The following is a 15,032-nucleotide window of genomic DNA, read 5'->3' as shown; positions in this document are numbered from 1 at the left end:
TTTTTTGCCCTCACCATAAGCCATATCCCAACCCACATCAACCTTGAATGGCAATATGTTTCTGATTCCATTGTAGAATGAAGAAAAGCGTAACCTCAGCCTTGGCGGTCATGTTGGCTTTGACAGTCTGCCTGATCAGCTGGTCAGTAAATCGGTGACTCAGGGTTTCTGCTTTAACATCCTCTGCGTGGGTAAGCAACTATAAACAGCTAATTTAAACCCTGTACTAGCTCAATGTTCATGGAGAACCTGACCTCAAATGCCAATGGATAACCAGAACTTATAGTTGAAATCCCCCCTTGAGTGTCAGTCATTCTCACTTGTTTCTCTAGGTGAGACGGGCATTGGCAAATCTACGCTAATGAACACACTTTTTAACACAATGTTTGAAAATGAGGAAGCCAGCCATTACCAAAACGCCGTCTACCTGCGACCGAGAACGTACGACTTGCAAGAGAGCAACGTCCACCTCAAACTGACTATCGTTGACACGGTGGGTTTTGGGGACCAGATCAACAAAGAGGAAAGGTAAGAATGTAAACTTTCCCGTATGGTTTGTGTAGGCCAGCATCATTGTTTTGGAAGGTTGAACTGAGAAACAGACTACATTTACACATGCATAGTAAAGGCCTCGATATACTTCATACAAAATCGAAGAACGAACAGGTGTGACATCGTTTAGAATTAAATCTGGCCAAAAAAAACTGTTTTTGCGTTCATTTCTGTGGTTCGTAACAGCTTGCAGGGGCGAACTTTTTGGAAAAATTTCTTACCGGATGCAAAGCACCTTCTTACTGCCATTTGTCCATGTCATTGGTAGGTGTGACCTAGAGCTCCAACTACCTTGAGGCCAGCAGCTAATTCTGTTTATGTTGTTCAGTGAGTCAAAATGGGTCAACATGAACAAATCAGCATGTAGTTATTAGCGAGCTGGTGCAAATTTACCTACATCTGTACGATCGTTCTCTTAAGAGACATTCAAGACCATGTCATGCGATTGTTTTCTTTAATTAGTCTACTAAATAAAATCAAATACTCTCAAGTACCCATTTCACTCAGGTGCCATCTGCAGCGAAAACCATTCACACATCTGTCTAAATTAAGATATGCCTCTATCATCATTGATTTATATTTGTTCTGCACATTAACACTTTTATACACTCACATTTTCAGGAGTGACAGGTTATCATAAATCACAATAACAGAGTGGAACCGGCACATATTATGACCGCATATAGCATTTTAGTGCATTAGCGTCATGAATTCATAATGTAAACAAGACAAATTAAACATTTTCTTCTGCATATATATAGATTTAAATCATCATCGAGTGGTTAAATCAACTTCTTTTACTGATCTCATGTGAATTCCACTCATAGAATGAGGCATAAAGTCATCGATAATGCATTTAATGTCATATTAGTTATATGAGCATCCTCTTATTTAAATGTACTTCTGAAACAGTATACCATTGCTCGGCTGTTTAGAACTTCTTTTTACCCCTGAACGAACAAAGAAGTAGAACTGCCTTAATGTGTTAAAGGGATATTTCACCCCAGAAGTATTTAATTGGAGGGTTTTAAAGGAAATAGAGAGGGTTGGGTTGGAGAAGGAAGTCAGGGAATTTTTGGCTTGAAGTCCAGCTTTGGGAGTGCATTTTTCTATGACCTTCTGAATGCTGGGTTGTAGAAAGACTTATTGCCTGTGTGAAATAGTCAGGAATGATGCCAGACATCATATCTTTCTGCAAAAATGTATCCAGAATGAGGCAGTCAGCATAGACTCTGAAAGCTTACAAGTGGTGTATGCTGAGAAAATATCCAAGAAGCCAAGGGAAAAGGTCAGACGTCATAAACATGGTCCTCTGGCAAGTCGGCACACAGCTGCTTCTCTCTCACTCTTGGACACAGAGGAAGGGAGTTGTCTTGATTTATTAGAGAAGAAGAAACATTTTTGTGGGTCAAAAAAATCATTGACTGTAATGCTTTCACACGAACATCTTTCAACAAGTTTTTTGTCATTGAAGTTAAATAATAGTTCACCCTTAAATGAACGCCCCATCTGGCAAGGGGGTTTACGTGAACTTCTGCTTTTGTGCACTTTCAGGTGAAGATTTTCACTTAATATTAAATTAGATTTTGGTTTGTTTCTCACCAAACCTTATTGTATGCCTTCAGAACAAGGTATGAGTCACGTGGAATAATTTGTTAGACTTCTAAATTATACTTTTGAAGCTTGAAATGTAGAAAATGTGCATGCGTATGAAATCGATTGATGATTGCAGTTCTCCTTAAACGAGCACTTCTTGAAATGTTTCTCTGTTTTCCTCAGCTATAAACCCATCGTGGACTACATTGATACACAGTTTGAAAACTACCTACAGGAAGAACTGAAAATCAAGCGCTCTCTCTTTAACTACCATGACACCAGAATCCACATCTGCCTCTACTTCATTGCTCCCACAGGACACTCGCTCAAGTCCCTGGATTTAGTTACAATGAAAAAGTTGGACAGCAAGGTACTGTAAATGCATGTCACTCAAATCTGTTGTTGTACTGGAAAATTCAGTAATTTGTTATGAAGGTAAACTTTTTCTGCACTTGTTGACTGATATCTTCAATATCCTAGAGAGGAGGGAGACTGATTATTATATTTGTTTTATCATTTTATTTTTGACACAAGCTAGAATCGAACATAAGGCTCCCACGTGAGAGCCACTGCTATTACTCCAAGTATGTGTATTTATCGAACAATGCTGAGTAGGGATTTGCCCGAAGCCGAATACCTTATTCGGAAAGGCACGAATAATGACTTCAAAATTAATAACAGATTCATCCGAATAATATAAAAAATATTTGTATGACTGATTATCCAAGAGGCACAAGGATAAAACTGCATTTTGAATAAACATAAAAAATTGCAAATAATTTATGAATCTGTGCAGCCAATATTTCTAAAGTCTTATGAATGAAAATGTGCACCTTGTGATTTCAGATTGGATGGGTTCGGTCTCTACTCCGTTTGCGGTCTCTGTTAATTGTGTGTGTCTGGAGCTTATCAAGTTTAACATTAAGATTCAACATCATATACACGTTTCACTTCTTGAAATGTCTATGTTAATGTATCACATGGTTCTCATGTATTTATTTATAGCCTAAACCTGAACGCTGCTCATAACGTTTAAAGCTCCTCCTTGGCTCATACAGGGAAAACACTGTCATGAGGATCGCACGTTCTGTTTGTAGCAGATGACAATGAACCAAGCGCAAATTCACGCTGTAGCACGAGGCACAAACAGGGTACATAAACATTATTTAATTAAATAGCAGCCTTTTGTGGTTTAATAATCACTTTGAGTCACATAGCCTTCGGATTTTCCGGACTGAAAATCTACCGTCTCAACACAGAAACACTTCAAAATAAAAGCTCAGTCAAAATAAAAGCTAAATTTAAATGAAAAAGTTAGACAGAAATAAATCACTATTGTATAGTTATGTTATAGTCACTGTAATATTACTACTGTTTTTGACAAAATATAAACAATATTATGTTGAAAATCTATTGTTATATTTTCATTTGATTAATAAATGGTTTCAGGTTGGTTAATGAATTAATTTATTTTAATACCATTTTAATGATAAAATGGAAATAAACTTTTGATATGGAGTTCAAAACGGGTATCTGATGGCTTCTGACTTCAAGATTTTCACTGAAAAATAAATTACATTTCAGGTCGTTTCTTATCAAAATCTATCACATGCCTTTAAAAGACCTGGAATATGATGCAGAAGTCACATGAGCTACTTTTACTATATTTTTTAGGTGAACTATTCCTTTAAAATGCTAAGTTATGTACAATATTATTGAATTTCCAAATATTGTATGATATCATACAGCAGTTTTTAAATGCTAGATATTGCACAATGCAATCAAAATGACATTTGTTATGTGATATTTATCACCCTGGACTGATATATCTCTTACCGCCATTGTACTATCATGTTGAAGTTAGATAGTTAATGATAAATAAATGACGTGCTTTTTTGTCAACCTTTGCCTTTGTGTGAGCATTTACAGGTTGTCATTATTACTGTACTGAGTGTATTGATAATCCTTAAATGTGTGAAAATGTAGGACAGTGGGTGTAGCCGCCTTCTGTCTGCTGGCGGAATAAGAGCCAATCAATTTTTCTTTTCATCAGAGAGTAATACAGTGAATGAAAATAGAGGAGGGGGTTTCTGTTTTTTCAGGTGATGCACAGAGCACAGATGGTGCAATAATAATGTCATAATGATGAAGCCCCAGGGCCCGTGACCTCACACTATACGTCTCTATTGAGCTACATTTCTCACAAGAGCTTTTCAGTATAAACAAATCAATGTTTCATTATACTAATAATGCTGATTTTAATATTAATTTTCTTTCTGTTTGTGTATTTCAAAAGTTTCAGCATTCTAATATCCCATGTTGATGTACTGTGTTCCACAGAAAAAAGTAAATCATATAGTATTGTTTGGAACAATAGAACACATGCCTTTAATGGTCGATGGTTGTTAGCTCCGAATCTCTGTAAGAGAAAAATATTTTATTTATTACTGCTGTTATTTAGCACAAGTCCTTTAATTGCATGTTGAATCCACCATAATTCCACTCAAGCACAAAAACCCAACAGAGAACTCATCTATTATATAATTGCAAGCTTACAAGCTTCTAATGTGGAAATAGAATGTAAACATATGTGATATATTGTGATTTTGTCTTTCTAGGTGAACATCATCCCTATTATCGCTAAAGCTGACACAATTTCCAAGAGCGAGCTACACAAGTTCAAAATCAAAATCATGAGTGAGCTGGTTAGTAACGGTGTTCAGATCTACCAGTTTCCCACAGATGATGAAGCCGTAACAGAGATCAACTCCTCCATGAATGTGAGTCTGTCTTATACACACAAACCATACTTGTAAAATTTGAAATTAAAGAATGGTAATTAATTGCATTTATTTAAATTTGTATTATAAACTGAAAGTTCTGACTCTGAATTGTGATTGGATGTGTTCAGAACAGCTGTAACACACACACATGTGACTACACATTATATGTTAAGGTTTGTCAAGCACAAATGGTCTATAGTTAGGCTGACTTTAATGTATATATTTTTTTAAATTAGTATTATTAATTTAACTTCAACAATAAAGGTGCTTCAACAACAGAAACTTTTATTCACTTACACACAAATCACGAGTAAAATGGCAGATTATCAGTTCATAAACATTTACTTTTAGGCCTCTTCCTCACACAGTGTTATTTTATGACATGAAAGCACTTTTTTACACTGTATAAGTAATGCGATACATTTTAAAATTTGCTACATTTGCTACATTTATAAGCTTGTTGGAGTGCGATCAAATTGTGCATTAGCTCAACTGACAGAGCGTTGCACTTGCAAAGGAATGAGGTACGAGTCCTGGAGAGCATGGGAGTCGACACGTGAGCTAAAAGTATCAAAGCACCACAAAATGATTTGGTTGCTTCAGTAGTTATATATTTTTTTTTTATGTTATGCTTTTTCTGACACTGTCAGTTAGGATTAGGTTTAAGGTTTATGGTAGAGAAGTCTGTTTTGATTATTTAAAAATTCGATAGAGCATTAACCTTGAAAGCACATTAAAGACCATTTGAGAACATTTAACTCTTTTTAGCTAAGGCTGGGTATTGATACAGATTTCCTGATTCCATACTGATTCACAAGTAATGGTCCACCGATATTAGGGCTGCAACTAACGATTATTTTGATAATCGATTATTAGAACGATTAATCGACTATTCTGCGATTATTGCACCAATTACTCATTAGCACTTAACAGATTATTCAGCTTGTGCCCTGACTTAAAAGGTTGTATTAAACATGCTTACTAACAATAAAGAGGACAAAATTATCTTTTAAAAATACCTCTAAATGACATTCACTGAATTAAAGGGAAAAAATGCACTGCAAAAATCCTATTATCAAGTATTTTTGTCTTGTTGTCCATTTAAAATGGTCAAAAAATCCTTAAAAAAATATACAATTACTTGAGAAGCAACATATAAGATATTTAGACTTGCTTTAAGAGGATGTATATTAAATATGAATGTATTTTGTATATACGTGTATTTTTTCACTTGGTTATTCTCTAAAAGCAAGTCTAAATATCTTATATGCTGCTTCTCAGCTGAATGCATTTTTACATATTTTAAAATATTTGTATTTTTAATATTATATTCAACATTCTCAGATAACAATTTTTCTTCTGCAGTATAGCTCCTAAAATAAACGTACATTGTTTTAAATGAGCTTTAGATATTTTTATTGGAAAACAAGCCAAAACAAAATCAAATCAAAAATTTATTTATAGTGTATAATGGGGTGAAGACAACCTCTCTCATCTTTTTGCTCCCTTCAATCCATCTTTAACTCACAAAAAAACAAACTCCCTCTTATTAATAAAGCTGCTTATTGCCAATTTTCTTCACAATAACAAATACACAGTGACACATTATGATTCAATAAGTCACGAGCCATCGCGTTATAATCTACTGTAGCTGCTTCAAGCGTGCGGGATCGAGGGTCAAGCGTCCCCGCAACAGAGTGTGCATCACCCGGGTGCAGTTTCAATCTCTCCCCCTTAGATTGGGACATTCACGCAACTCATATAAGAGGCACCGACCGCACAGAGAAATGCCAGTTTTGGAGTTTGTAGTTATTTACATGATCTGCTTCTGTGTTATTTGAACTTTAATAAAGCTATAATTCATTAAATATAACTGCATTAAAGATGTAACGCCTTAGTGTTTCCTTTAAAGAGCTCCGACTCCACTTATTCCACAATGAGAGTTCTTCTGTATTTACGTATTTGGTATTTTTGTATAATTCCCTTTTGCTTTGTGATGTACATCACCTGAAGCTGTTTGGAAAGTTTAGAGTGCATCTTGACTGCGAGTTGTGTAATTATTCCTCTCTTTAATGTGATCTCATGTTACGTTAAATGAGATCAAACGACCATTCGACAATTAACATTTTTGTCGACAATTTTTTATTGTCGACATTGTCGATAACGTCGACTAATCGTTTCAGCCCTAACCGATATATCACAGAGGCCGATAAATCAGCCAATGTTCTGACTTGCTTGCATGTGAAACAACTGAGACATGTAAATGAACAGTTACAGTTCATTTTGTTGTTACATGCCATCGTGTCACTACAATAATAGACAATAATAATAATAATAGTGTGGTCTGCATATCAGAGCTGTGGCAGACGCGTTTGAGCTCATAATGTTAAAGTGCTCACCTGTTTCTTTCTCCCTCTCTCTTCTCAACAGTTCCCTGTAACATTTAACTGTCTTGTCTAATGATAAAAAGGCAAATGTCAATAACACTAATATAATATACAGTTGAGTCATTAACTTTTTTAACCACTCCTTGGATTTAATATTAGCAAACTATAGTTTTGGCAAGTTGTTTAGGACATCTACTTTGTGCAAGACACAAGTCATTTTTCCAGCAATTGTTCACAGACAGATTGTTTCACTTTTAATTGACTATATCACAATTCCAGTGGGTCAGAAGTTTACATACACAAAGCTAAGTGTGCCTTTTAAGCAGCTTGGAAAATTCCAGAAAATGACGTCAATCATTTAGACAGTTAGCCTATTAGCTTCAGATTGGAGGTGTACTTATGGATTTATTTTAAGGCCTACCTTCAAACTCAGTGGCTCTTTGCTTGACATCATGGGAAAATCTAAAGAAATTAGCCAAGACCTCAGAAAAAATCTTTGTGGACCTCCACAATTCGGGTTCATCATTGGGAGCAATTTCCAAATGCCTGAAGGTACCACATTCATCTGTACAAACAAAAGTATGCAAGTGTAAACACCATGGGACCACGCAGCCATCACACCACTCAGGAAAGAGACTCATTCTGTCTCCTAGAGATGAACATAGTTTGGTGCAAAAAGTGCAAATCAATCCCAGGACCTTGTGAAGATGCTGTAGGAAACAGGTAGACAAGTATCTATATCCACAGTTAAACAAGTCCTATATCGATAATGTTATGCCTACAGCATAATGTTGTGGGGGTGCTTTGCTGCAGGAGGGACTGGTGCACTTCACAAAATAGATGGCATCATGAGGAAGGAAAATTTTGTGGTTCTAGATAATCTCAAGACTTCAGCCATGAAGTTAAAGCTCAGTCACAATGGGTCTTTGCACCTGGCTGAGAGAGACTCTGCCTCAGGGACGCTCATCCTTCGAGCGCTGACACTTAATGCAGCTAGATTAGAATGCGATTGCTCGCGACTTATTTAATCATAATATCTATATATATATATATGTCACTTTGCATTTTTATCGTGAAGAAAAATGCCAATATGCAGCTTTATTAATAAGAGAGCACTTTGCACATTAGTTTGGAAATTATTTCTTATTCATTCTATTGTATGCTTGTTTATTTAGTTTTTTTTTTAGTACTTGGTAAAAACTTAAAGTCAAAGTTGCAAAAGTTGAAGCAAATCTTATATAAGTGTTCAAAAATACTTTAAGCATACATTGTTCAGTTTTGTTATTAAAAAATAATATATTTAAATTAAAGTGTTGCTCAATGGCATATTTCTGTTCTTAGTTCTGCTGCTAATGTTTTGTAGACTTTGTTAATAAAAGAGAGTTGTTTAGTAACCTGTTTTTGTGTTTCGCTTTGGTACCGAAAATCGTATCGAGTACCGTGAAATTTCAATGGTACTACTGAAATTCTGGTACCATGACATTACTACTAGGTACATAAGGAAATATTAATTTTAATAATTATAATTTATTAATTTTTCATCATTTTGGTCACATTTAAATTTATCCAAACAATAAATAATTTATTATTATATTATTGTTTGTTTCATATTTATTGTTAAAAATGTTTTTAAAGTATTTACATTGCACGTGCTAAAACTGGTTCAGTCCGTTTAAGAAAACTGGCATTTCTGTAAAGATCATCTGTAAATGCGTGGATGTTAATAAGAGACTCAAATTTCTTTATCTCATCTGTGCTATGCATGCTTAAAATTATATATTTTTTGTTGTTGTTTTTGATCAACAACTGACTGTAAAGAACAGAAAGATTATTAAAAGAGACATTATTTAATGACAAATGGGTCCTGTGGATCTCTTCTTCGGAAACAAATTACACAGAACAACTTTTACACTCAATACACTGTGAAAGGATCTCGCTGCTGAACAACACGATTACTGGTGAGTGAAATTTAAACATTTACCAGCCAGTTGCCAAATATGTACATTTTAGCCACGTAGCGTGAAATTTGTTTGCAAATGCGAGTGATTTCCGCTCATTGTAGTGGAGGGTTGCGCATGGAGTAAAAGATTGATTTGGGGATTTAAGAACCCATATCAAGATCATTGAAATGAAGATCGCAACACATCGTAAAATCAATATTTGTTACCCTCCCTTACTTTTAGCACCACACAGTGGACATTTTACCTCGGAACTTAGCCATGCTATATGTAGGGAACCACATAGTAGGGGCCTGGGTAGCTCAGCGAGTAAAGACGCTGACTACCACCCCTGGAGTTGTGAGTTTGAAGCCAGGGCGTGCTGAGTGACTCCAGCCAGGTCTCCAAAGCAACCAAATTGGCCCGGTTGCTAGGGAGGGTAGAGTCACATGGAGTAACCTCTTTGTGGTCAAAAGTACCTTTACTTCATTACCAAGTTGATACTAAAATAAAAAAGATGTCATGATACCAGAGTTTCTGCAGTACCTGTAGTACCTGAAGTACCTGACTGTAGTACCGAGCACTGACTTAATGCGGTCCCAGGGTGTTGTCTCTCTGACACACGACTGTTTTTAGATGCTGTCATGCTTATTTGATTGAGCATGTGCTCTGTTACTCCTTTTACACTCAAATGGACAATTAATCAAATTAAAGTCATGTTATGTCTTAGTGTGATTATTAAACCGCGAAGGGCTGTAATCTTAGTCTGCATTCGAGCCAGATAGACTTTGGATAAAAGTGTCTACTAAATGGCTACTGTGTTAAAAGCTCATCAAGGTGCTGGATACATTAAGAAGGCCTAAGAAAGGCAGACGTAGGATCTTGAGCAGGTGTTTGAATGAAACATTGAGGAAATTGATTGGATTACTGGTCAACTCAAGTGGGTGATAAATGAATCACATCATAGTGTGAAAGCGCTCTGTAAGACTATCTATTCAGATCTGACACACAAGAAGTTCACTTTCTCAGTGCTGGATCAGTTTTAGTGTTCAGACGCACATTTTCATATTCAAGAGCGTTTCTTCTTGTCTTATGGGTTGATTTTTATTAAAACTAGCGTATTTCAACTTTTTTATTTTTGTTTCATGAAGGTCTTATGAAGGTCTCATTCAAACTATCTTGAAAACGTTTTACCAGGCCATCTTCATTCATTTTCACTACTTTTCAAATGCCTTTTTATATATAAATTGTATTGTTTTATCCTTGTACCAGACATAAATATTCAGTCTGTTTCAATATTTATTGTGTGAAAATTATTTAAAGCTAATTTTACACAAATTATGACTGTCCCCAAGTTCATTTCCAACACAAACAACAATTTTGCAACCAATTTTCAAAAGTTAGTGCACGGTTACCAAGGAGACCAGTGTCAGTGAAGAGCTTGCTTGAAATTAAATATGAGACATTAAAGTAACTTAACCAGAATATTTTTATTGTGTGTCATTTTCAGTCTAGCTGTAATTGTGTCAAAAAATTTGGAAAATTTTTGGCTTGACAAGCCAACTTACTATTCTACTATTTTGGCTTATTATTATTGTGAGACCAAAAAGGAACAGTAACTCATGCTAGAGCTTTCTAGCAACATACATAGACCTACAGACTGTGTTGCTCTTTTCTAACTGATCGGACTTACAGTTTTCATATAACGGACAATCAAAAATGGAAAAAATAGACTTGCATTGATGCAATGTTCAACTATTCACAATTCACAATTCAAACGTCTACTGTCAAAAACGTATAATGTAAACAAACCCACATATGCCTTTAAAATGCTTGGGTGTGTTCACACTTGTAGTTCGGTTCTCTTGGTCCTCTTCGTCCGGACCAAAAATGAAAATGATACATTTAGTCCTGGTTCGTTTAGCGTTCACACTGGCATTTTTAACACCAAACCTAATGATACAAAACCAAAGCCATCAGGGAAAAGTCACGACCTGATTGGACAGCTTTTATGATATATACTTTTTGACGGAACTTACCAAACATCCAAAACAATGCTGGAGAAATGTGCCCGTTGGATGTATATATGTATATGTTGGTATTTTTACCAGCTGAGAACAAACAAAGAGTTAATAAAACGTGTACAGGAGTCAAAAAAACACCAGGAATTCCTCCGTTATACACACATACGACAATATGCTGCAAGGACAGCTGACGGGCGGTTCTGACACCAGTACCGAACTGTAATGAGAAACATAGCTCCTATGATGAGAAGAACCAGGTATTCTTGAGGTCAGTATTAGGCAAATTACTTACTGTTTTTGGTCCGTTTAGATGTCTTTGGTCCATGTTGCGTTTATATATCAATCGAACCCGTACCAGAGTTCGTTTGGAAGCGGACCAAGACCCACTTTTCAGGCGGTCTCGTTTCGCTTGTTTAGTGCGCACCAAGGTTCGGATGACTTTCACACTTGTTCAAATGAACCGCACTAACAGAGCAATCACACCAGAGTTCGTTTTAATCGAACCAAACCTGCCAAGTGTGTACACACCCTAAGATGCTCACTCTATTTCAGTCTCTCCCTCTCATCCATTCAGCCAGTCACACCAAAAACTATTATGATTACGTCACCGAGGAACGATATCCTTGGGATCACTTCCAGCTTATGAACGATAAGAATATTAACAGCCACTCAAAATCCATTAGAAGGTCTTTAAAGGACTCGAGCCACAACATGCATTCATTATAACATTCAAAATAACACACTCCAGCACCAGATCGCCACTTATTATAACAAACGCAATACGAAAGGGAAACTCCATCTCAAGAACCGGCAATGTTTCTTCTGCATACTACTTCAGTATTAGCAGAGATGAGATAATGAAAAGCTAACGCAAGCTGGTACCAAAAATTACCTTTGGTATCCAGCATTAATGTCGACAACATTGTCTTGCCTCATTTGAAGTTTTATCCGTCTGTTTTTTTTTTTTGTGGTTATTTTGCGAAACGTTGAGCATTAGCAGTTCATCTACATCCATTTTCTTTACTGTGAACATAGCTGCAGCATGCGCGTAGAATAAGCAGAACGTTACCGTCCGTCGGTGTGGAGACTAATATCGTTATCATAACAGTCATATTTATCATTCTTGGTGTGAAAGGGCCTTTATTATTTTAGTCAGCCTTTATTTCTCTAGCCGTCAACTAGCCCACACCCTACAGTAACCAGCTAAAACATGTTAGCAATGCCTAGCAACTAGCCAGAACACACTTGTTACCAGCTAAAACTTGCTAGCAACTAGCTAGAATGTGCTAGCAATGCTTAGCAACTAGCCAGAACACAATTGTAACCAGCTAAAATATGCTAGCAACTAGCAATGCCTAGCAACTATCAGTACACCCTAGCAACAGTTTTCAATAAGTCACACTATCTGTCAGTTTGTTAGTCAGTCATGTTAAAACATGCTATCCTTGTTTATCAACTAGTCAGAACACCCTAGCAACCATATACAATGCTAGCCATGCCTAGCTACTAGGCAGAACACACTAATAACCAGCTAAATCTTTCTAGCAACTAGAACATGTTAGCAACACCTAGCAGCTAGCTAGAAACCAATAGCAACCAGCTAAAACATGTTAGCAACCAGCTAAAACATGCTAACAACTAGCTAGAACATGATAACAATGTCAAGGAACTAGCCAGAACACCCTAGCCATCAGCTAACATGTGGTAGCATCTAGCTAGGTCATGCTAGCAAAACCCTAGCAACCACTCAGAACACCCTTGCAACAGTTTGTTTTTGTCAATCTGTCTGTCTGTCTGTCTGTCTGTCTGTCGGGTTATCTGACAAACTTATGGGACAGTGTGTGACTAATAGACAGTCTGTCTGACTATCTAATTAGTTAGCTAGCTGGCTGTTTGTATGACTGTAATGTCTGTATAACCATCAAACTTCAAAAATGTAAAACTAGTTTACACTTTAAGACTAGGCTTTGTCTTTGTTATATATTCAATTGCAATAAGGATACATAAAATGCTAGCAATGCAACTAGCCTTCGACACAGGAGCCAGCCATTTAATTCCAAAACAAATGTTTAAAACATGTTTAAAACAGAATATTGTCAGAAAGAATACAAACATAATTTGGGAAGTGGTGGAAGTGTTTGTGATGTTTCACAAAAATGACATCCTGTGATATCTTGTTGCATGTATATCCACTTTTTTAAAAACAAATTGCAGACAGATGACATAAACTAGTTGAGTGTGAAAGTGCTTTAAAGTGCTTTTTTTATATCTGATCATGCCTGCTAAAGACTGAAGTTATTTCCAGTAACCTTTTACTTCTTCATTCTAGGCTCATCTTCCATTTGCTGTGGTGGGCAGTGTAGAGGAGGTGAAGGTGGGGAATAAGACCGTGAGGGCCAGGCAGTACCCATGGGGAGTAGTTCAAGGTAAGAGTCACAAGATATTTCAAATGATTATTGAAAAAAAGAAAAAGACAGGGTTTTATCATAGGAACACTAACTCTAGTAATTATGATATATTGGCAAGAGTACAATTATATATCGGTTGGCTGTTGCCATTATCGTGTCTATATGTGTTTAGATTACTATTTGACATAACAAATACTGTTTTATAGAAGCCATTGTTACATCAATCAATGGTAATGAGGAAACATCTATTTTTTAACCTGTTCATGAAAATACTGTACCTCAGTTAAACTATAGTACAGTTTCAAAAGGGATGCGTCTCTCAAAAACATGACATAGTTTTGTTGACAAGGTTAGTTGATGTGTGTAACATTTTCAGTGTTAAAATACTTTCCCATTTTCTAGTTTTGTTGGTAGTGTAGGGATACCGACTTGATTGTGTCATTCACAGTGCATCATGCGAGTGGGTGACTACTTCTGAGCTCTTCTGCTGCGACTCTGATTGGTGGATCTCTCTTCAAAATTATGGGTAGTGTAGTTTCTCATCAGAAGTTGTGCTTTTAAACATGAAGTTGGAATAATGCAGATTAATGACTTCAACAGATCATATACCATCAATTAACAACCTCAGAGCTGAGTCTCTAAAGGTGTTCAAGTTTTCATAAAAAAAATCATGTTGCCATACAAATGAATTAGATTTTTACTTCCAAAACCAGACTGTTGCACTCTATAGCAATAGAGTATTTTTTCAAAGGTTAGAACACTCAACCATATGCAAACATAACAGTACGTGCCGAAAAACAATGCATACGCAATGATTTGCTTATGACAGAAATGACGTTATCACATTCTGTTCATTCTTTCAGTTTTGTCTGTTGTTGTGGGTACTTCAGCTGAGCGTTACTCTGCCACTGGAGAGCATCATGCTAAGATGGGCTGGTGGGATTTGGCAACCACAATGAGACTTCTATTTTAACTCTGTTCATCATTTTCCTCCATCTCTTCATGCCCTTGAGGATGCTGGTTGAAAGGTTTTTAATGATTCCTTTCATGGGAAAACAATCCCATCAATCAAAGCAGTGTTAAATACCACTCTAGACGGCAGCTAATTATGTTGTGTTCTCTCAGATGTGAGCGAGAGAGCTCTGCCGCAGATATGGCTATGTCATTAACCATGAATGTTTTTCACTTTAATTGCTCGTCCAGCCTGAGAAGAGACTCGTGCTTTGTGAAAGATATGTTCCTTGTCGAGCTGTTTAAGGAATGAATATAGCAGTTTGTTTCATAATGGTTCAATGGCTTTGTTTACACTGTATACAGTATAAATGTGATTTGTTTTTCAAATCCG

At 36.3% G+C, this 15,032-nt stretch overlaps 1 protein-coding gene across 3 annotated transcripts in view; it reads left to right on the top strand.

The window, feature by feature from the left end:
* LOC127624775 (septin-8-A-like) overlaps window positions 1-15,032 on the top strand; it is a 46,269-nt gene that overhangs the window by 9,807 nt on the left and 21,430 nt on the right. For 2 of the 3 annotated variants that reach the window (XM_052099648.1, XM_052099649.1), the window contains exons 2-6: window positions 77-191; window positions 333-528; window positions 2,332-2,518; window positions 4,767-4,928; window positions 13,609-13,705. In XM_052099648.1, the coding sequence (XP_051955608.1) occupies window positions 77-191; window positions 333-528; window positions 2,332-2,518; window positions 4,767-4,928; window positions 13,609-13,705 (757 nt within the window). The remainder of the gene's footprint in view (window positions 1-76; window positions 192-332; window positions 529-2,331; window positions 2,519-4,766; window positions 4,929-13,608; window positions 13,706-15,032) is intronic. The other variant, XM_052099650.1, reaches the window with a different exon arrangement.

Source organism: Xyrauchen texanus, chromosome 31 (genome assembly GCF_025860055.1).
Source record: "Xyrauchen texanus isolate HMW12.3.18 chromosome 31, RBS_HiC_50CHRs, whole genome shotgun sequence".
Taxonomy (NCBI): domain Eukaryota; kingdom Metazoa; phylum Chordata; class Actinopteri; order Cypriniformes; family Catostomidae; genus Xyrauchen; species Xyrauchen texanus.
This window is presented reverse-complemented; position numbering and strand designations above follow the sequence as displayed.